At 42.5% G+C, this 22,287-nt stretch overlaps 1 protein-coding gene and 1 long non-coding RNA gene across 4 annotated transcripts in view; both read right to left on the bottom strand.

The window, feature by feature from the left end:
• Positions 1-467: 467 nt before the first annotated feature.
• Positions 468-8,134, bottom strand: LOC144365587 (uncharacterized). The gene is made up of 2 exons (XR_013424207.1): positions 5,136-8,134; positions 468-2,373 (listed from the first exon to the last, which is right to left on the bottom strand). It is a non-coding gene; the product is annotated as an uncharacterized LOC144365587 (long non-coding RNA).
• Positions 8,135-14,238: 6,104 nt separating this feature from the next.
• The window catches only part of LOC144365574 (uncharacterized), a 38,941-nt gene continuing 30,892 nt past the window's right edge, over positions 14,239-22,287 (bottom strand). For all 3 annotated transcript variants that reach the window (XM_078017711.1, XM_078017701.1, XM_078017703.1), the window contains one exon: positions 14,239-14,645. In XM_078017711.1, the coding sequence (XP_077873837.1) occupies positions 14,558-14,645 (88 nt within the window). In that variant the 3' untranslated portion in view covers positions 14,239-14,557. The remainder of the gene's footprint in view (positions 14,646-22,287) is intronic.

Below are 22,287 nucleotides of genomic sequence, written 5' to 3'. Positions count from 1 at the left end.
AAGCAGTTATTCTTTGTTCAATTCACTTTTCTCAATTATTTATGAAATAGCATACATATATATATATGAATATATATTTATAACATTGTAAAACCTTTCATAAATTATAGGAAAACCAAAAACATGATCCTATCATTCTAAGAACCATTTGTACCTTCAAATGCTCCATTCTAGTTTGGGTCCACACACACTTATTTTATTAAGACACCTATGTTTCCCTCTTCTGCTTTTTATAGTACTACAAACAACTTTCCATTTCTTTGTTTCTATGTTTGAACCATTGTGTAACCTTCCACTGAACTATGGCCGTCTAGTTTAGCTATACGTTTCCCACCACAAAAGCCGGGGTCTTGTTCACTAATGCATCCCAAACGGTGGTATACAATACCTGGCATACACCAGGATCTCAATAAATATTTGTTGAATTGAATGAACAAATGAACAAATAAATGAATGAGACGTTTAGATTGTTTCTAGTTTTTTAATGACACAAACATCTTTGTGAGTACAATATTTTTCTTTGACTTAATTATTTTCCTGATATAGATTCCCAGGATTGATGAATAAAAGAAAGAGCAGCATCACTTCTTGGTCTTTTGGCTAAGATCACGGGCAAAGACAGCGGCAGTTTAAACAGCTAGCACATATTGAACAGATACAACACGCCAGGCTGTGTGCTGAGCACTCCGCATCCACGATGACTGACTCCTCACGACACCCCTGTAAGAAAACTACTAATTATCCCCATTTTCCAGATGTTAAAAAACAAAGAACTGATTCATTTGCCCAAGGTCACACAGCTTGTTCAGGGCAGAGATGGGGTCTAAACTGTGTTCTTTTCCAGTCCAGCCTCTGAGGTCTTAACTGTTAAAATGATACATGAACTCAAAGGGTATAGACAAATTTATGACTCTCAGTACCTACTGTCATGTTGCTTTTGAAAAGGGCTCTGCCCTTTAATAAATACAGGTAAAAGGCTTTGGGGTCCTTATTTTAAGGTATGTCACTAGGAAGATGCATATACTTGAGATTTTTTTTCATCCTAACAACCTTCACCTTTCAATTGCAATATTTAATTCATTAGCATTTAATGTAATTAAATTTAATGTAATTAATTAATTGGCTAATTTGGATGTAAATATTTCACCTTATTCTTTATCCAAACTGTTCTGCGCTCCTTTTCTCTCTTCTCTTGCCTTTGTCTGGATTGATTTTGTCTTTTTAAATCCCACCTGTCCCTTATGTTGGCCAGGTAGGCATCTATTCTTTGATTCTTTTTCAAGGTTATCAGAAAAGAGCTTCTATTATAAAATCTCCTGACACTCAATAAATACAGCTAATAGGTTAATGTTTGCTAGATAGTCATTAGTGAACCTGAGATAAATAGTCTCCTGGAGCCTGTTCTCCCCTGATGGTACTATGGGATATAAACACAGACCCCCAGAGCATGACAGCAGAACTCCCTAGGCACAAGCAGTGCCAAGTCCTGGCTTTGAAATATTGAGCAGCTCCTGTTGTCCTCAAAAGAGCTCAATCCAATACAAACAAGTGGGAGAATCACTTGATACCCAAATGCAGATGCCATCAGGTATAGGGACACTGAGCACAGGCTGATGGCAGAGATGGCCTCAAACCCAGCTCCTGCCATGGATGAAGCCTGGTCTGCCTCAGGAGGGCCTCCTAGACCCCGTAAATACTATCTATCTATCTATCTATCTATCTATCTATCTATCTATCTATCTATCTATCTCTGAGAAGTAGAACCATTCTTCCATGATCTGCTCTAAAATGTTGCTCATCTTTGAAAAGACCCCCCCCCACACACACACACACACATGATATGATAGCACTTTACTTATTCATAGGAACAGGATAGCCCTTGTTCCTGGATTTGAGTGGTGGGTTTTGTATTTATTTTTGAGGTATTTTCAAGATTTTAAGGGTAAAGTAAAAGCATGCTACAAAGGGCTGGCACAAGAAGGGCTTGAAAACAGCCTAAGTGCTCCCTCACCACTCCTCTCTCCCGCACATATGCAAACTTGGGGGTGAGTATCAATCATTTAAGACCCCAGAGTGTTAGTGCATGCACTTGAGCGGTAAAGTGCTCCAGGGATTCCTAAAACATCTTCCCAGCACCTTGTTTGTGACTATGGACACTAATGGAAAACACCGCTGGCCAGGGAAGTGGGCTGCATCTGCTCCTTGACTCCGACTCTGTTAGCAAAGCTTTGCTGTCTCCTCTGGAATCAGAAAGGTCAGTTTAAGGTTAAGTCCAAGTGAATGGCCTATCACGAAATAAACATAGTCAAGCCAGGGCCATGTGCAATGTTATTCTTTCACCTTCTTCCTGGAATTTTAGAAGTTGTACAAAACCTGGAACACAAAAATGGACAAAATAATGCATCAGTGCAAAACGATGTCAGTGGAGAAATGTTTACTTGGGGATTCAAAGAAGAAACAAAACATACTTTTAACTACAGATGTGCCCGTCTCTCCTCCAAGCTCCCTTAAGCTCCCTTCCTCCATCAAAAAGAAAAAGAAAAACCTGTAGTTTCTCTAATTTTTTTCCTTTCAATAAGATTTTATTTTTTCCAAAATCCCTTCTTTTTCCCTCTCTCTCCTATATACACAGGAAGGAAAAAATAAAATAAAAAAACAGAGGACGGTAAAACTGGATGAGAGAGCAGAAAATCCAGCAAACCCAAAATGCTTTTCAAACCTTTTCTTAAACCAAAGGACCTGACTATGGACAGAACTTATTTGTTAACTCTATCAGACTGCTATGACTGCAATAATGCTGTGTAACAAATCACCCCCAAACAGAACAACTTATACCAATATTTGTCCTCGTGGCAAGAGATCTGATCTACAAGTGGCCTGTGAGCAGATCTCCCTGAACTCAGCTGGGGCAGCACTGCTTCAGGTTATAGGTTGGGTTTAAGCCTGTTCAACATCTCTCCAGTTCTCAATTCCTACTTGGGACACATTCTTGAAGGATATAGAAGAGCTCATGACACAAGCCAAACCATGAAGGTCCATTTAAAGCCCCTATTCACATCACATCCTTTTGAAATAGGAATTCTGAGATGAGACTAGATTCTCCACTTTGCCAATTTCCTTATCTCACAAATTTTGAAGAATAAAATCCACAGTCATGGAATGGAAGAGTAAACAGAGCAGAATTTATTGAAGTAAGAAGAGATAGAACTCCCGCCATGCAGGAGGGGACCTGATAGCAGAAAAACCCGTTTTGTGTGTTAGCTTAAAAGTGTATACGTGGTTCTGGGTAGATCATTGAGCAAAATCTAAGTAAAATAGGTATTGAAAAGACATCCAAATGCAGATTGCAGAATCTGCATTTGGGGTAAAAATTGGGAGTTCATAACCCACTTCAATCTAATGTATGAAATATGATATGTCAAGAGCTTTGTAATGTTATGAACAACCAATAAAAAAAAAAAAAAGAAAGAAAAGACATCCAGCCTACCATCTGTATTCACCCCCACTTTCCATTTTCCTCTGGGACAAAGGAGTTTGGCAGAGGTATTCCCAAGGGTGAGCTTCAAGGTCTTTTACATTTGAAATAGGCCTTAATGGTGCTCATTAATATGCCTATTAGCCTCCAGGTGTGGTTGAATGGGGCCCATTATCCTGAATGTCTAGTCTTTTTACTACTCTATCCACATTCACTTCACATTCCATTGGTCAAAGTGAGTTACAAGTTCAAGTCCAAAGTCACTAGGACTGGGAAGCATGGTGTGCTCTCAGAGAGAGGAAAGGGAGTAATTATTGGCTGAGCAATAATTCAATCTATTGCTGCAACCAAATGTAGTAAAATATACAAAAGTGGTTCTTCACCATTTGAATAAGGGGTGAGAAGCACTTAGATCTCACGTTCTTCCTATCCCCAAATTCCCAAAGAGTCATCTGGTGACCACTAGGGCTTCAAAGAACATGGCATGACACGCAAGGCAAACTATCATGTGACAGATAAGAAAACCAAAGGGTGGATATTCAACTTATCCACAATCTGAAAAGTTTCAAGCATGAAGCCACAGTAAAATGATCCTTTCTATGGGTTTCCAAATCTGATGACAACTGGTCATTTTTCAGTCTCTAGTCATGGTTTCAGGGATTATAACAGTTAACATAGTTTACAGTTTGTGTAAATTGCTTGCAGCTGGAGAAAATGCTCACAAACCAGGTAGCATAGTAAATAGAAAGACTACCAAATTCTGACTACCAAATCTCAAATTACTCATTTTGCAGTACAAAACTCAGAATACAACTCTTCCCAGTCCTGCCACCCATCCAAAATTTGATGGCCATACGTTAGAGCAGAGACAGACAAAAATGAGAGAAAACAGAATTGAACTAAATTTTAAGTACACCTTTGGTGAAGAAAATCTACAAACAAAAGACTATGAACAGGATCATATTTCTATTTATTGATAAATGAAGCCTCTAGAAACCAGAGTAGTAGAAAGAGAGTTGAAACTTTCACAAGGCTGTCACTCATGAACAGTAGAGGTCCCAGGAAGAGCTTGCATGGTCTAAGGACATCTGCCACCAAAGAGAACTTTAGGTCCAACTATAGATGTTCCTCAACTTTCCATGGGGATATATCCCAAATCACCATTGTAAGTGGAAAATGTAAGTCCAAAAGTGCATGGAACACACCCCATCTACCAGACATATTGGCTTAGCAACACAGGACAAGGTGAAGTATCATAGAAACAGCAGGGTCAACATCAAGAATAATAGTTCCTTAAATAAGCACCTGAGGGATGCTAAAAGCATAGCAAGATTCCAAAGAGGGCCAGTCATTTCAGCCTTACCAATCTCTGATTCCAAATTCAAGCACTGGTAGAAGAGATGGCCTCCTTCAGTGATTAGGGGTTGGTTAGAGGAGAGGCCAAAACACCATAACTCCTGGGAATGAGATGATGCTAGACTATTCCTTAATCTGAGAGTGCAGTGACTACCTTCTCCAGTTCTTTGGCCCTGGCCTCCATCTCAGCTCTGCTTTCCCTGGCATCTCCAAGTTTGAAATAATTGAGTTAAGCATAGTACACAGGCTACTCCAGGTACTCAGGGGGTCTGAAGAGGGCACCAGACGGAGGCAGCTCACACACGTTGTCTCACATCTCATTGGTGCAGGATAGTAGCTGGGCCTGAAGAATCTCCAGCCTCACCAGATCTTCTCCAGCAAGTCTGAGTCCTGGGTCTGGTGCATGTGTGGCTCTGTGATGGGGGGCACCAGCTTTTCCTGTATGTAGGTTACCTGTATTATCAAGGTGAGGAGGGGTGAGGGTCAGGTAGGTAATCCAGTTTATTCTTGCCCTCCCACTTCATATCCAGCTTTCTATCCTATCTGCAGGTTCTGCTGACCCACAGAAAAATCAAGCCTACCACCAGACACAGAGGTAACAGCCTTGCCTAGAGTTTTCACATGGGGTAAATCTAATCACCACAAAAAATTCCTTATTCCATGCCAAATAGAGTAGTTCTGCTTTTTTAAAAATATTTTTTAGTTGTAGTTGGACACAATACCTTTCTTTCTTTCTTTCTTTCTTTCTTTCTTTATATTTATTTTTATTTACCACCACCAGTAGTATCATAAACATCACCACTACAACCACCACAACCATCATAGTTACCACCACCAAACCATCACCACTACCACCATCACTACCATTGCCACCATGATCACCATCTCCATCACCACCACCATCACCACTACCATCACTGCAGCCATTACCTGCCACCACAGTCACCCCTACAACCCATAGCATTACCGTCACCACCCAATACCATTACAATATCATCCTCAACGTCATGTCATATCGCCAGCCCACTGCCCTCACCCTCACAACCTCTTCTTTATCCCCTTGAACCTTCACAACAATGGTATCATCTCAGTAAGCCTATTCATATTTGAAAGTGAGGAGACATAAAGTAACTCCTCAGCAGCCAAGGAGAGATCCAGGGCCAGCCTCCGATTCTCCACTCTCCCACTGCACAACACGGCCTCTGAGACTGTTTGACAAAGCAACAGACAGCAGTGCATGGTCAGTGGGCAGAAAAGAAGGAAGCAAAAGACGGTGCCAATGACGACGGGAGGTGTGGAGACATTGCACAGGCGGAGAAGAAGTGGTGGATTCAGAAAAGATCCCACAGAGCAGAGATAGGGGAGGACAGGTCTGACCTAAAGCCCACTTGGAGATTGGAAAGGAAGCGGCCTTGCTCCTGCAGACCTCAAGGGAAGAGTCCCAGAGGGAAACTCACCCTTAGAGCAGAGGACAAAAATCAGGCGTGAAGGGCCCATGAATTAAATGGGTTTGGATAAGAAGTGACCCCCGAGCCACTGCAGTGCCCACTGATCACCTCAGCCAGAGAGATTTTCACCCTGGCAGTATATCTGAAGCACCTGGGGGTTGTAAAACTTATGCCCAAGCCACAGCTTCAAAACCTGTTAGCTCACCCTAAAGTGCAGGAAGGTTGAGAAGCAATGCAGCCAACCAACACAATTCAGGACTCCTGATTTCCTTCCATTAGAGACTCTGGAATTCCCTCATGCTCTAGTATGATTTTGCTGGACCTTTAAACTAAGTGTCTTTGGATAGTGGTGGTGGCAAAGTAAACTAGGGAAGAGGATATCTCCCTGGATTTAAAAGAGATGCATCTGATTTTAGACTAAAAAATATACCTGTTTTTTATTTGGGGGTGACAAAAGCAAAGACTCTACAAACTGAAGCAATAAGAAAGGAGAATCAGCTGGAGGAGATTCCTGCAGTTTGGGTAAGGGACTGACCTGGTCCGCACCCTGGAGGTGATGTTGCCTTATTTTCTACAATTTCCAAAGATATAATGGAACAGGAGAAATAGTAAGCAACAATAGCAAGTTTTAATGAACACATATGATGGGCCAGGCACTGTGTAAGCTCTTTACATGCATTAACTCTTAATTCTCAAGATAACCCTTTGCAGTGGATGCCGACTTTGCCCCCAGGCTATAGTTCGTATCTTAAATGTCCCCCAAAAGTTGATATATTAAAGGCTTGGTCCCCAGGCAATGACACTACCAGGAGTTGGTGAAACCTCTGCAATGTGAGGCATAGTGGAAGGAAGTTAGGTCACAGGTGGTTTGCTCTTGAAGAGGATCAAGGAAACCCAGCCCCTCCTCTCTCCACTTTCCAACTGCCAGGAGGTGACAGGCTATTCCACCACATGCTCTCTAGGGTGCTGTGCTGCCTCAACACTGGCCCAAAGCAAGGGCCAAGTGACTATGGATGGGAACCTCAGAAATGGAGCCAAAACAAGCCTTTCCTGGGCTGGAGTTGTAGCTCAGCGGTAGAGCACTTGCTTAGCCTATGTGAGGCACTGGGTTCGATTCTCAGCACCACATACAAAGATGTTGTGTCCACCGAAAACTAAAAAATAAATATTAAAATCTCTCTCTCTCTCTCTCTCTCTCTCTCTCTCTCTCTCTCTTAAAAAAAAAGAAAGAAATGTCCATTGACAACTAAAAAAAAAATTTTTAAAGCCTTTCCTTGTTCAAGGTGATAATTTCAAGTAGTTATTACAGTAATACAAAGCTAATACACCCCCAGTGAACAGATGAAAAAGCAGAGTTGGAGTTCACGCATTGCTAGAGTTGGAGTATGGACCCTAACTCCATACCATGGAGCATCCGAATCTTCATGGGCTCTGGGGGAGGTATTACTGTGCCCATTTCACAGGTGAGGACTGAGGTTGAGGAACTTTCTCAAGCTGACACATCTCCTGAATTTGGAACCTCCACAAGTGGAAGACATCAGAGACACTGAGAGACAATTTGACCTAGAGGCAGAGAGGTGACTCCAAATTCTCAGCTCCTCCCTGACACCACCCTACCTACTCTTGTTGCTCAGAGGCTACCACAGGAATCACATGAAATGACCTTTCAAAATGACTGCATTTGTAACAATCCACCCAAGACCCAAACCAGCACTGGCATGTGTGCTGAGTCTGAAAATGACACATAAATAGAAGGAAAGGGCGAATCCAGCCACACTCTCGGTTGGGCAAAACATCTCAAATTATTTGTTTCAAACATTTTGCAATTGGCAAGACCCAAACCACATTTTTCCAGGCATTCCCTTCCCTGCCCCGCCCCCACTCCGTCCCTCTTTACATTGTAAGCCCATGTGTATTTCCCTCCAAAATGGAATCCATATGTCTCTGATCCGTTTACACTTAACTCATCAAATTGTTGTTTGCGAAGAGTTGTTTGCTGCCCATGAAGCCTTCCCAGACTGTCTGTGGGGCCTTCAAAAGGCTCTTTCCACCTCTTTTCTTAGAAACAGGAAGCTACATTTGGCCAAGGGCAAATGAAATTGAAAATGTTGCCAGAGAGAGAGAAGAGGCTCCAGGGCCAGAAAGTTTGTTCTGAGTCACAACATGACCCAGCCAACCGCATGAAGGGACCCCGAAGGTGGTATTTCAAGGTCCTGGAGCACCAAGCCTAACACTGGGCTCAGTGTTGTTTTCAGCCATGTTCTCCGTCCCTCCGCTGGCGCTGGTCCCTAGGTTGGTTTGCTAATGTAATAGAGAGTGAAGAGCAAGTCCCTGATCTGGGTCACTGGTGATCCTGATAGTATCGATCGATGGCTTGGGTGGAATTAATCTGGTCTGCTCAATTTCTACCACGGCCACTTAAGATCTTATAAACGCTGTTTTTCAATCTGCCTTTAAAAAAAAAAAAAAAAGCACACACATATAGACAACAAACCAAACACTTCTCAAAACAAACCATTACATCTGATATGGTTTAACTCATCCATGTTTCTTTTCTGGCTTTAGGAAGAGATTCTAGTTTTGTTTTATTTTTTTTAATTGCTTAAGTTCAGCTAACTTATGGCCCTTGGGAAAACTGATCTATGTAAATGGGATTTAACTAAAGGGGGTTGAGCTATTCACATGTGTTTTACATTTTCTAATCATTCTAAGCTCTGTACATGGTGAGCAGACTGAAAAATGATGGTGGTCTCATTTCAACATCAATTTCTATCCATGTTATCTCCCAGGAATGCCAAGCGATGGCTGGAGAGGATCTCACTTCCTATTTTCAGACAATCAGAAGCTGGGATTTATGGAAACCTTGGAAGTGGGTGAAATTGATTGCATGGATGGAAGACCCAAAGGAAGATGGCAATTCTTCAAGATGTCTACATTTTAAAAAAATTGGCCCGAACTTTAGTCAAGATTCATTTTTAAAATATTCTATTTCCCTGATTAAATGAACTTCAACAAGCATTTAAGAAATGCCGACAGTATTAGTTTTCTATCATTGTGTAACAAATTGCCACAACTCTGTGGCTTAAAACAACACACATGTATCATCATCTCCTAGTTTCTGCAGGTCAGGAGTCCAGGCACAGTTGAACTAGGTCCTCTGCTTGGGATCTCATAAGGTGATAGCTAAGGTATTGATTGGCTGCATTCCCATCTGGAGGTTTTACTGGGGGGAAAAAAAATCCACTTGCAAGTTCATTCAGGTTGTTGGCAGAATTAATTTTTCTGTAGCTGTGTGGCTGGGCAGCAGGACTTCCTGGTTTATTTTTGTTGTTGTTTTGTTTTTTAGTAAAGTGTTAGTTCAGAACTGCTCTTAACTCCTAGGAGCCACCCTCAGGTCCTGACCAGATGGGTCTCTCCAGAAGCCTCCTTAAAACACAGATGCTTCCCTTTTCAAAGCCAGCAGGGAACTGACTATTCCTTCAGGGAGGTCACTTTCCTCTTTAAAGAGCTTTCACCAGATTAACACAGGCCCACCCAGTACAATCTCCCTTTGGATTAACTAAAATCAACTTAGCTGGGGCCTTAATTTTGTCTGCAAAGTTTCTTTACTTGTAGCCAGTTAATGTCATCTAATCAAGGAGTGATAGCCATCACATTTCCAGGTCCAGCATTGCATGGGGTATGTACACCCCAGGGGCCAGAAATCCTAGGAGCTATCTTAGGATTCTGCATACCACACCTTCACCAGTTGACAGTGTGTTAACGCATTAGTTATGAATCCTACCTTCAAGAAACCCACAGCTGAGGCAGGTGCAGGTGCAGTGGTACACGCCTGTGATCCCAGAAGCTCAGGGCTTCTAGGATTAGCTCCTAAGGCAGGAGGACTGTGAGTTCAAAGCCAGCCCCGGCAACTTAGCAAGACCCTGTCTCCAAACGAAATATTAAGAAGGTCTGGGAATGTGGCTCAGTGGTTAAGAGCCCCTGGGTTCAATTCCTGGTATCAAAAAAAAAGAAAAAAGAAAAAAGACTCACATCTAGCAAAAGAAACCCACAGCCTAGTAAGGGCAGTGGATTTAAAACTATTAACTATTGCAAGACATATGTTCTGTAACATAGGTGTGCTTGATGCTCATGAATAGCACAAGAATGGTAACCTAAATACCGGACTTTGTAAGATGAATAGGAGTTCACCAGACAGACAAGTATAGGGAAGGTGGGAGTGAGTTAAACATGATTAGATTGAAATAGTATGATGTAATCAACACATTACCAGTGATTTGATTGCACTAAGACATCCAAAAATGTGCTGAGTATTCTCATTTCTTTGCGGGAGGGTGTCTTCTTTTAAAAAAGCAAAAAAAACCCGATTTCCTTGAAGTCTGGTTGATAGACCAAGGTATGTGTGTGACATATGGCCTGTGACTAATCCACTTACAACAAAATAATCTTTTTTTTTTTTTTTTTTTAGTACCGGGGATTGAACTCAGGGGCACTTGACCACTGAGCCACATCCCCAGCCCTTTTTGAATTGTATATAGGGACAGGGACTCACTGAGTTTCTTAGTGCCTCGCCATTGCTAAGGCTGGCTTTGAACTCACCATCCTCTTGCCTGCGCTTCCCGAGTCCCTGGGATCACAGGCATGAGCCACTGTGACTGGCCACAAAATAATATCATGGGGATGTGTAATAATGAACGCTCCAGCCTGGTTTAAAAATGTGCTCTGGGCTTCCTTCAGCGAGTGTAGACCTTCTGTAATCAGAGGCTTCCCTTGGAATCCCGTTTCATTCCAAAATGATAGAAAGGATCCAGGCCCACAGCAAAAGCCAGGGTCATTCCTGAGTCCCCTGAGCACAAAGCAGAGCACCAAACTTGAAGAGGAAGCCAGGCACATCCCAGCGCCTGGGGTGACACAGAGCTCACACTGTGGCCCTTGCTGACTTGAAACAGGGTTCACTTTTGAAGCTCGAAGTCTTCTGACTGTTCTGCCACAATCTATAAACACGGGCCAGAGAAAGATGCCTTTCAAACATACAGTAGCCTTTCGGTCAACTCCAAGATACCTCGTGAGCCACTAGAAGATGACAATAATACAAACGAAAATGCAGCCATCTTGCCAGTGGCTGGGTCTGAGTGCTTCCCTCCGGGCCAGCAGTCTGACAGGGGACATTTTCTGATGGCTCCGACTTGCTCCTGTCAGTCTGTCTCCCTGGCTTTCCTCACAAGTCACATGGCGAGGGGAGGGTGCCTGACACACAACATCAGGAGACCCGGATTCCAGCCTCAATTCAATTTGTTCTTTCATTTACCCGGGATTGTTGGAGGACAAGTGAGTTTTCCACATGTTGGATAAGAGTTTCCCAGACAACAGAAAATTTTTGTGAGCCACAGATGTTTGGACTTTCATTGTTTAAATATGGGAAATTATCCTAAGGTATGGAATATATTAAAAGCATTGGCCCTGGAGTCAGGATTCCTGGGTTTGAATTCCAGCTTCACCACATGCTTGCTGTGCGACATTAAGCAAGGGACTGAACTCCTCTGGGCCTCTGGGGATAATGAGGGTGCCTACTTCACAAAGCAATTGTGGCAAAGGTGAGATAAGTCAACTATGGAAAGCACCTAGAATAGTAAGTACATGGCACATAAAATCATTTTAATAAATGTTATCATTATAAAATAAAACATAAATGTACCATATATATATAAAACATACCCACATCCATTAAAACATATAAATATTCACATTTACACATATATACTTTATAAAATATATGAAATGTATATTTAAATGTATAAAATTGTGCCTTTAGGGCCCACTGAAACATATTAAGGAGACCACATTTACCTTAAATGACCTCTGAAGATGGTTTTTAACATCTCATGTTTGCCTTTCTTAAAAATCCGGTCCCCTCTGCCATGTCTGGCGCTGCCTGACTGTCTGGCTCTGAGCCAGATTGCAATGTTCTTTAGAACTGCAGCTAAAATAAGAGCAGAGGTCTGAAAGACAGTCCTGGAGGCTCCCATACTAGTAAAACATAAGGCCCTGACATCTGGACATTGTGTCACTTAATTTTGACTAATCTGAGCTGCTCTGTGGACATTCTGGTTCTTGGAGATGTTCTAAATCTGAGGCTTTTAGCTGCCTTCACAGAGCCTCCAAGCTGTAAGACTGCATCTCAGGGGCTATCATGACAGAGGAGGGGAAGGACAGGAGGGAGTTATCTAGAGAGGCTCTGAGCCCTCCACCTCCATGTCCACCTGAGCAGGTCTGACCGATGTTACAGAGTGTGTTTTACCTATGACACCATTTGGAAAAATGTTCCATGGCTAAGTCAATCAATGAAGTTGACAGCTACTGTTCTACAGTGTTCTCTTTGCTGGATAAATGACATCTGGACTTAAACTCTGAAAAGAAAGTATGTTTAAAATATTTCAAACAAGAAAAAGTCACAAGCCTCACATCATTAAGAATTAAACATAACAAGAAATTGTACACAGTAACTGAGACTAGGTAAGTACAGCGAACACTTCCAAATAAGCCACCGTAACCATGATTTGTAAGTTTCTTTAATGAGGTTAGGACAATCCCACATCCCATCAGAGCCATCAAGTTAAAGATAAGTAAATATAAAATAAATAATGATTTTTGAGAAGTCTAAAATACTGATGATGGCTTCAAATGGAAAGGAGAGTTGCATGGATGGGAAAAGGAGAATTGTAAAGAATTCTTTGTCATCCAATAACCAAGAAACGGAAACAACTGGAGCTTTCATCAGCAGACGAATGATAAAGAGGACATGGTATATCCACCCAAAATGGAACACTACTCAGCCATAAAAATGCCCTGTCATTTGTGGCAACAAGGATGAAACTAGAGATCATTATGTTAAGTGAAACAAACCAGGAATAATTCCACTTCCAGGAAAAATATTAAAATGCTGATTCCATAGGAGTTGAGCATAGAATGATGGTCACCAGACACTGAGAAAGTGGTGGGATGGTCAAGGAAATGTTGATCAGGAGATACTTATAGTTATGGGTAAGAAATTCTGGTGTGCCACTGCACAGTGGGGGAAGACATAGATAATGGCAATGTACTCTATACTTCAAAAAGCCAGAAGAAAGGATTTTGAATATTTTATCATAAAGAAATAATAAGATTTTAAGGAGGTAAAATGTTTATCCTAATTTGAACATTACACAATGCTTCATGCATACAAACATCCCGTGTGTATAATTTTTACATGCCAATTAAAAACAATAAAAAAAGAATGATTTTTCCAGAATTCATGAAAGGAGGCTCCAATAGTGTGTATGAGCTTTCTAGTTAGAAACATCCCTTCAGCTCTCTTTACTGTCTGATCATCATGTGAACTGCTTCCCTCTGCCACACTCTCCCACCATGATGTTCTGCCTCAGCTCAAGCCCTGAGCAATGAAGCCAGGTGCCTATGGATTGAGACCTCTGAAACCTTAAGCCTCCAAATAAACTTTTCCTCAACTAAAACTGTTTTTGTTGGGTCTCTTAATCACACCAGTGAAAAAGCTGACTAAAACAGAAATTAGTACCAGAAGTGGGGTCATTGTTTTTCCTAACCTGACTATGTGGATCAGAAGATTTTGGAGTTTTGGAATTTGGAGGAGGAATTTTAAGATGTTTAAAAGTGCAAGCTGTAAATGCTTTAAATTGTTGTAAGTGGAGCTTAATGGCTGATTCTGGTGGGAGCTCAGAAGAACAGAATGCCCAATAGGACCATGGACAGTGAAGACAGGGCTCAGAGAAAAAAGATGGACACTTTTAGTAATTGGACTAGAGGCCATTTGTGTTATGTTCTGTCTGAGAAGCAGTCTGCATTGTGGCCATGTCCTGAGACTTTCTGTGAAGCTGATTAAAAGTGATGAACTTCTTAATCTGGCAGAATAAATTTCTAGACAGAATTCAGACAGTGGCATGGATATTGCTGGTGGCTTCTAGCCAAATTTATTCTGATAATCAGGAGCAGGAAGATTTGAAAGTCTTGAAAGGTGGGAATAAAACTGGAGCTAAGGAAGTGGCAATTGTTGAAGACATTACTGCTATTAAAGAAATGCTGAAGACTTTTCCCACAGATGATAAGAAAGATGGCTTGAGGGTATCTCAGGAACTAGCAAGATAACATCCATCTCAGACTCAAGGAAGTAAAAAATAAAAATTATTTTGAGAAGAGACCAAAGGGGTATTCTTCTTGCACAAGGAGGCCTAAGAAGTTTTTTCAACATGTTCAGTCACCCAGACACTCAGAAGCTGCTGCAGGCATTGTCCCTCGAAGCTTCACTTCTGCTTGAGATAGTGACAGACCCTGGCATCATCCACATGGTGCTGGTTCTGCAAAAAATGCACAATATTGGAGTTAGGGGGTCATAGAGGCTTCCACCAAGATTTCAAAGGAACGTCTAGGAGACTAAAGGGCAACTCATTGAGAGGGCAAAGTGTGGATATGTGAGGAGGAAGCCAAAGCTGCAGTGGAGAGCCTTGAGTTTAAGAAATGCAGCAACATGGGACATCGTCCTAGGAAAGCTGCAGGAATTGAGCAGAGACAAGCCAACAGAAAGGTCATTTGGGTTGCAACCGACAAGGTCATGGGGCAGATCTACATAAGCCCTTTGGACAGAACATCACCATGTCATGTGCCCCAGAGGCCGGATGTGGAACTACAGGCTTTGTTTGCCCCCCTGGATTTTGGTCTTGCTTTGGTCCCATCCCTTCTTTCTATGCCCCTTTTTTGTGTGTGTGAATGGAAATGTTTACGCTGTAACTTTATCTATTGGATACTTGTAAATTGCTTTGATATTCAAAGAAGCTCATGATGCAAGCTTATCCTGAGCCTCTGAGGAGACTTTGGACTTGAACTTTGGGGCAACCATGGAATTTGTTGAGACTAGGGGGAACTCTTGAAAATGGACAAAATGCATTTTGCATTGTGAGTTAGTCATGAGCTTTTGAGGGCCAGTGGTAGAATGTTATGGTTTGAATGTGAGATGTCCCCCCAAAAGCTCATTGGGAGACAATGCAAGGAGGTTTAGAGTAAAAATGTTTGGGTTTTTACAGTCTTAACCCAATCAGTAAATTAATTCCCTGATGGAATTGGGTGGAACTGAAGGCAGATAGGATTTGGCTGGAGGAGGTGGGTCATTGGGGTGTGCCTTTGGGGTATATATATTTGTGTCTTGTGAGTGGAGTCCCTCTCTGGTTCCTGATCATCATGTGACCTGCTTCTGTTCTGCCATACTCTTCTGCCATGATGTTCAGCCCCCCCTCAGGCCCCAAGGAGTGGAGCCAGCTACTGATAGACTGAGACCTCTAAAACCATGAGCCCTTAAATAAACCTTTCCAACTCTAAAAACAAACAAATACCCTAAAGTCCCTAAGAGAAAATGACACATTAGCATGACTTTTCAGCAATATTAAGCTCCTTCTTGTTCTAACTCAATCTATCATTTACTAATTGTACCAGTTGGGATTGTTTGAGCTGCACAAAAGAAAAATACAAAAAAAAAGCAGTGATTTAAAATTTTATTTTTCTCTCATAGTCATGAAATCTAAAAGTGATTAATCCAGGCCTTGCATCACACTCTACAGTATCAGAGACCCAAGCCCAGTCTACCTTATCGGGTGGCTTCCATCCTCAAAAGCCACTTCTGGCACGAAATGGCTACCAAAGCACCAGATATCATGGCTGCATTCCAGAAAACAGGGAGAAGAAGAAGAGGAAATCCTCCTTCCTTCAATGAGACCTCTAGGAAGTTTCACACACACACACTCCTTCTGCTTATATCATGTTGACCACAACTCAGTCATATGACCACACATAACTTCACAGAAGGCTGGAAAATATACTCTTTATACCATACAGATCTGTATCGAGTCAAAAATCAGGCATTGTATTTCTATGGAAAGAGACAGAACAGATATTGGATAACGAGAAAAGTCTCTACCATGCCAACTCACATCCTGATTTTCATTTTTACTTTTTAAGTAAATCTATGCACTTGGAAAAGAACGATATACCATTATTTCTTCTCCCCAAAATTATATTATAAGTACTGACCTTCAGGTTAATGTCAGGCCATAAATACTTATTAAACACATATCAGGTTTCATACAATAGAATATGATTCAATAATAAAGGAATAAATGTTAATGTATGAAACAACATCAATGAATCTCAAGCTAACCATGCTCAGAACAGCCAGACCAAAGATATATGGAGTTATTGTTGTAGGACTCCATGGACGTACAATTCCAGAAAATTCAAACCAATCTATGGTGACAGAAAGCAGAACAGTGGTTGTCTGGAAACAGTGGGCAGAACCAGAGCAGGCTTGCAAGGGGACTCATGAAAATTTGGGGTGATGGGTAAGTTCATCATCTTGATTGCGTGACGGTTTCATGGGTGTGTACATATGCTTTAGCTATGTGCAGTTGACTCTTCATCCTGTATTTGTCTTTCTCTTTTAAAAAGAACCTATCAGTGGGCCTGCAAAATGGTGTAGCCAATATGGAAAGCATTATGGAGATTCCTTGGAAAGCTGAAAATGGAACCACCTTTTGACCCAGCTATTCCTCTTCTCGGACTATACCCAAAGGACTTAAAAACAGCATAGTACAGGGACACAGCCACATCAATGTTTATAGCAGCACAATTCACAATAGCTAAACTGTGGAACCCACCTAGATGTCCTTCAGTAGATGAATGGATTAAAAACAATGTGGTATATATATATACACAATGGAATATTACTCAGCAATAAAAGAGAATAAAATCATGGCATTTGCAGGTAAATGGATGGAGTTGGAGAATATCATGCTAAGTGAAGTTAGCCAACCCCAAAAAAAACAAATGCTGAATGTCTTCTCTGATATAAGGAGGCTGATTCATAATGAAATTGTGGGGGAGGGGAAGCATGCCAGGAATAGATGAACTCTAGATAGGGCAGAGGGGTGGGAGGGGAAGGGAGGGGGCAGGGGTTAGAAATGATGGTGGAATGTGATGGACATTATCATCCAAAGTACATGTATGAAGACATGAATGGTGTGAATATACTTTGTATACAACCAGAGACATGAAAAATTGTGCTCAGCATGTGTAATAAGAATTGGAATGCATTCCGCTGTCACATATAACAAATTAGAATAAAGAATAAAATTAAAAGAAAAGAACCTATCAGGACTGGGGTTGTGGCTCAGTGATAGAGCGCTTGCCTGGCATATGTGAGGCACTGGGTTTGATTCTCAGCACCACATATAAGTAATAAAAAATAAAGTTTCATCAATAACTAAAAAAAATGTCATTAAAAAAAAAAGAGCCCGTCATAGGCTGGCACTATGCTTTGCCCTGGAGGTAAGAAGTGAACTACGGGTCCTGGCCTCCTATGGCTCATGGCCCAGGAAGTCATTCTGATGAATAAATGAGGCTTGTGAATGTAAACGGGGCGAATGGTTCCCCCTAACTCCGGCCATTCAGTCTACAAACTGAGGATCAGACCTGTCCCAGGACACCACCTGATTCCCACACCCAGCCTGAAGCCACCAATCAGGCTGACCCTAATTGATCCCTGTCCACACTGAGGATCAATGAACTTGTTCGCTCTCCACTTTAGATCTATGTCCACATAAAGCTTTGGATATGCAGGGGGAAGAGCACATTTATATTTTAAACATCCCATAGTAAATCATATATTTCCACTTTGGGAAATGAAATCCGATGGCATGCTTTCTTCACTTTTCACATCTGGGTTGCAGAGGGGGAAGGATCATATGACAAAGATGAGTAGCTGGCACAACTATTCTTCTGAAAGAATAATCTAGGGAAGCAGCATTTGGAATCTGCTGCTTCCGATGACCAACATACTCATGTCTCGGTAGGGCCCTTGTAACATGTGCAATGGTGCAAAAGCGCAGCGCTAAGCTCCTGAAGTCTCAGTCCAATGTTGGCTCAACGGCAAATACTATAAAATTCTTTATTTTCTTCTTAATCGCCCCCCCCCCCCCAGGTCTCTAGGGCCTATGAAGTCTGATAGGACCTGTCCTTAGAACACAAAGCTGTTGCTGCAACCTTTTCCACTTTGTGGGGGGGAAAAAATTCATTGTGGAGCTAACAGCTTCCTCATGAATTCAAAAACCAAGCTGGGCACCATGGCACATGCCTGTAATCCCAGCAACTCAGGAGGCTAAGGCAAAAGGATCACAAGATAGAGGCCAGCCTCAGCAAGGTAATGAGAACCTATCTCAAAATAAAATAAAATGGGCTGGAGATATAACTCAGGGGCAGAGCACTTGCCTAGCGAGCACAAGGCCCTGGTTCTAATCCCTAGCACCATTCAAAAAAATGTATGTTGAAGGAGAGAGGGTTTTTCCCCCATCTCCCTGAGGCTTTTCTTCATTGGGCTGTGTAGCCTACACATCACTGAGTAGGGAGGGGTCCACAGAGCTGTATTAAATGTCCCCCATTCGCCTGATCCAGTGCCTGATACCCTAGAATTATCCACCCCTTCAGATCAATATGCTGAGGCTGAACAGTCCCCCAAGAAAAGAACAAAAAAGTCCAATCACCCAAAAGGGATTGAAAGACTTGTGCAAGTTACCCCCAGATGGGAGGAAATGGACAGGTGTTGCATGTGATCTGCATGACCTCTGTGGACCTGGCAGAGCTGTGGCAGAGGACAGTGTCAGAAGGATGAGGTGGGGCAATAAGCTTTGGAGGTGCCAAATTTTCTCAAGAGCAAAACAGTTCTTGGAGTGAAAAACTGACCTGCAGTGTTCAGTTACCCCACACAGAACCACGGAAGCTTCACTCTTGTAAATGTTGAAGTGTGCTTTTAAAGACTCCTGTGTCGAGGCACTCCTTTCACTTTCATTCTCCCCGTCCCCTGCAAATACAGCAGCCTTGCCCTCCTGGTGAGGAATTGATTGGCATTTGAGGTGTACTGACCTAGTGGTGCGTGAGGCCCCAATTACCCTGGAACGTCCAATGGCTAAGGAACTCTGCTGACGGAGATGGCCTCTCTCTAATCGTTCCTTGATGGGGCCCCTCTGTGCATTCAAATATATTTTCAATGCAAACTCGGAAGGACTTTCTTAGCTCTTAACTGACTTTATCTTGTCATCTTACATTTCCTACTGAAAAGTCAGTTTCTCCTATCAGTCTTTTTCTGAGATCACTTTGAGAATGGCCTCTCATCCATGAGAAGTCCCAGAGCAGATGTGGGAAGGAGGGAACAAGGAATCCATAACAATTGTCAACATTTATTCTTTAACAACAAACAGCTTGACCCTCCTGCATAGACCATTTGGATAAAACCATTCACTTCTGCAGCTGATGGGAATCATTCTATCTGAAACAGAAGTTTGCCATTATAATGTGGTTTTTTTTTCCTGAGAAGATATTTTCAAGGGGGTGGCAAGGTAGGGATAGGGAGATGTCACTATAAAGCTCACAAAACATGTACAGTGACCATTTGGAGTCAGTGCCCATCCATATGTCACAGAGAAACTTCACCACACTCACCACGTGACATGGCCTCAGCTCTCCCAAGCTTGTGCACCTTGCTCCATGTCCTTGGACAAGTCACTCTTTGTCTCAGAGACTCATTCTCATCTGTACAAAGAAAAAAATGGACCAAGGGACCACTGCAGTCTGTCATGATCTATCTTCTATTTAAATCTAATCCACGGAATTTCCTGGATTGTCCCCTTGTGGCCAAGTCTTGTCTCAATGCCTTAACTCTTGATAGCAAAGTTTCTCAGAACTCCCCAAGGAAGTGCACTCTGGTGTTTTAAAATGCCCCATCTAATATGCCAAGACAGAACATTTTTGGATGCATATTCAGGGTTCCTCATACCAAACAGTGTGAAGGCCTACTGTCTGCTGAATGGACCTTCTAAAAATTATCCATGCAGAATGGTTCACCACTGGGGGGTGATTTTGCCCCTCGGGAGACATTGGGCAACATCTGCCATTACTTCGTGTGGTCACAACTTATGGGGAGCACTCTCAGCATCTAGTCAGTAGAAGCCAGAAATTCTGCTGGATACCGAATGCACAGGTTAGCCTAAGTGATGGCCTGACTGTAGAATAAGCAAACCCCAGAACCAATAGTGCTAAGGCTGAGAACCCTTGGCCCAGATTCACAGATCCCACAACACAGTACAGCCAGCTACCCCAACACCCTAGAGTCCACGGCCTTCATCTCTTTGCAGCCACATTACGAGGTAGCTTGAAAGCAGCTGTGGTGGAAATATTTACACCACAGAAATTGACACACTCTACAAATCTAGACTAGTTTACTCCTGAGAACCAGTTGCTAAACACTGAAAACCCCAGTGTGCTTTCAGCAAGAAGAGAAACCAGAGGTGGCTTTCCCTGTGGTGAATGATCTGACCTCATGACATCACCATGACAGAAATGACAAAATGGCCTAGCCTGATGACATCATAGACAAATATTTGAAAATTCTCGTGTCATGTTGTTTTGTTTTCTTATTCCTGTATACCTGGCCTTCTGCCAAAGAGCATTTGAGGGGAAAACTAGGAAGCAAACAGCAGACTCGTTTATGAAATTCTTCAGAGGGAAAAGCATGTTGGAACAATAATTCAACACATTTAACTTTGAAAACTTGATACACACAAAGAAAGGTCAATACTCAACCTTTGCAAAACCCAAGGAGCAAGCAAAGCAGTGCTTCTGCACCTGGCCTGGCCAGCTGAGAGTAGCATTTCCTGATGGGGCCTGGATGGTGACAGGTCTGGACTGGACTGACCCCAGGGAAGACCACAGGGCCTCCTCTTGCCTCCCAGGGCTCTGCACAGAAGATGGATGCCCTACCCAAACTCAGGCCACATTGGGAGGAAACTTTTCTCAGTGAGCTCTCGTGGCTGGCTTGATATTTGTCTCTGGTTGCTATGGCAAAATCTGGAATTGGAATTTTTCTGGGAACAAATAGGAAATAGTTGTGGGGGGAGGTTCAGGACCCTACACACATTTAGTTTGGGTTATAAACACTCAAAATAAAATAAAGCATTGACTCATTGAACCGAAAGCAGACCAAATAACAACAGCAACATTTTTTTTTTAAATCCTCATTCAAAAACTCTTTGTTGCAACCGTGACCAGCTAGAAAGCTATGTGTTCTTGTCCACAAGGTCACAGCAAAATAAACAAATACACAGGCCAGTTGGGGAACAGGCCACCTTGGGGCAAGCCACACTCTGCCTTCAGTGGGTTTGATTTCTGGAGCTAGAAGAGCAAGCCCCACACAGAAGAAATTTCCCATTTGTAACAGTTGACTGTTTTGTCCAGCTTCACTGAAGGGAGTGCCAGGACCGAAGCCACTCACACTCCAACATCGAGAATCTGGAAGAGCTTACAAGGGCAGGCGGCCTGTGACACACCTGAGACCCAGCTGTGTCTCAGTGACTCTTTGTTTTTGCCTAGCTTTCTCTTAGGCCTCTATATCCGATCTGCAGTCTCCACCTTCCTCCTGAGCCCAGATTGATCTCTCTTCACTGACTTATCTCCCAGGGCCAGCCTGGGAAGAAGCATTGCTACCCCTACTAAGAGACTAGAGGAAGGTGTGAACGTCCTCTGGATCCTGATGGCCAGGCCTGATGGGTGCCCATACCACAGAAGGCTGCTGTCAAAATACAAAGGCTGTTAAGAGACGTCTGGGAGGAGCATCCTGTTTGTGCTCTGAACCGCCATCTGACTCCAGGCCATTTTTTCCATCCTCAATGCTGAAGCTCTCCAACACAGCAGCCCTGCCCCCTCAGGCTCATCCCTCACCATCTCTTGCTTCTGTCACAGATGCTCCTGACAAAATTACCAAAGTACATCACCACACCCAGCCATCTTTGCTTGTTGGAGTTCCCCTAAGAGAGAACATATTTGTCTGGAGGAAATTCTTAGTTAAGCCACATGGGGAAGAGAGGCAAGATCTGGAAGGTGCATTCAAAGAGCAAATAGTGGCCA

This window comes from Ictidomys tridecemlineatus, chromosome 1 (assembly GCF_052094955.1).
Source record: "Ictidomys tridecemlineatus isolate mIctTri1 chromosome 1, mIctTri1.hap1, whole genome shotgun sequence".
Lineage (NCBI taxonomy): Eukaryota > Metazoa > Chordata > Mammalia > Rodentia > Sciuridae > Ictidomys > Ictidomys tridecemlineatus.
Note: the sequence above shows the minus strand (reverse complement) of the source record. Positions and strands in the feature narration are given on the sequence as shown.